This window comes from Gavialis gangeticus, unplaced genomic scaffold, assembly GCF_001723915.1.
Source record: "Gavialis gangeticus isolate Ggan-Ray unplaced genomic scaffold, GavGan_comp1, whole genome shotgun sequence".
Taxonomy (NCBI): Eukaryota; Metazoa; Chordata; order Crocodylia; family Gavialidae; genus Gavialis; species Gavialis gangeticus.
In genome coordinates, this window is record NW_017729022.1 from 63609569 (window position 1) to 63610303 (window position 735).

A 735-nucleotide genomic window follows, 5' to 3' on the forward strand; every position below is an offset into this window, starting at 1 on the left:
CTCCTCTTAGCATTTCCCCACAGTTCCTCCCAGCTGCAGCAGTGCCCCCATCTTTGAGGTGCCTCTTAAAAATCAAGAACTTTAAAAAAATCTTCTGCCTTTTGGCCTGATGTTGGTCACAGAGCTGGGTATTTTTGGCATGGGATGATCAAAAAGCACTGGGGATGCCTGCTGGGGTGGGGAGGGGGAAGGGGCTAGAAGTTATGTGGGCTTCAAAATAAATCTAAGCAGCCCACCAAAAGGATATATAGAAAGAAAGGTACCTAACATGAAACAAAACGAAACCAAACAAAATCAAACAAGAGCTTCAGCATGGAAAGGGAGCAGAAGATAATCTCATATGAGAACAGAGAAAGCCCCCCACAACTAGGATTTGATATTAGCAGCCTCCCTGCCCCACCCAACCCCTGGTGTACAGGGCCCTGAAGGTACAGTACAGCTCCCTTCCTCACAGGGCCAACGCCCTGTCATCCCTTCTCACTGGCACAGCCCTCCCTCCCCAGCTCTGCTCTTTGCAATACACCCAGATCCCCTATTCCTCTGGCAGCCACCGCCCTTAGTCCAAGTCTTCCCACTACTCACACAAGACATGGTGTTACCCTCTTCAGACTCTCACTCTACAGCTGCTGAGCTCTGACACACAGCTGTGGGCAGCTACTCTGCCACTCCCAGTGCTCTTAAATAGTTGGGCAGCTGATGCATTGTGCCCTTCTCCAGCCAATAAGAAATACCAGG

The 735-nt window shown here is 50.2% G+C and overlaps 1 protein-coding gene across 1 annotated transcript in view; it reads right to left on the bottom strand.

Moving 5' to 3' along the window:
* The window catches only part of LGALS1 (galectin 1), an 8634-nt gene extending 7935 nt beyond the window's left edge, over positions 1–699 (bottom strand). Inside the window, exon 1 of the mRNA XM_019515245.1 lies at positions 583–699. Within this exon, the coding sequence (XP_019370790.1) occupies positions 583–591 (9 nt within the window). The 5' untranslated portion in view covers positions 592–699. The remainder of the gene's footprint in view (positions 1–582) is intronic.
* Positions 700–735: the final 36 nt, after the last annotated feature.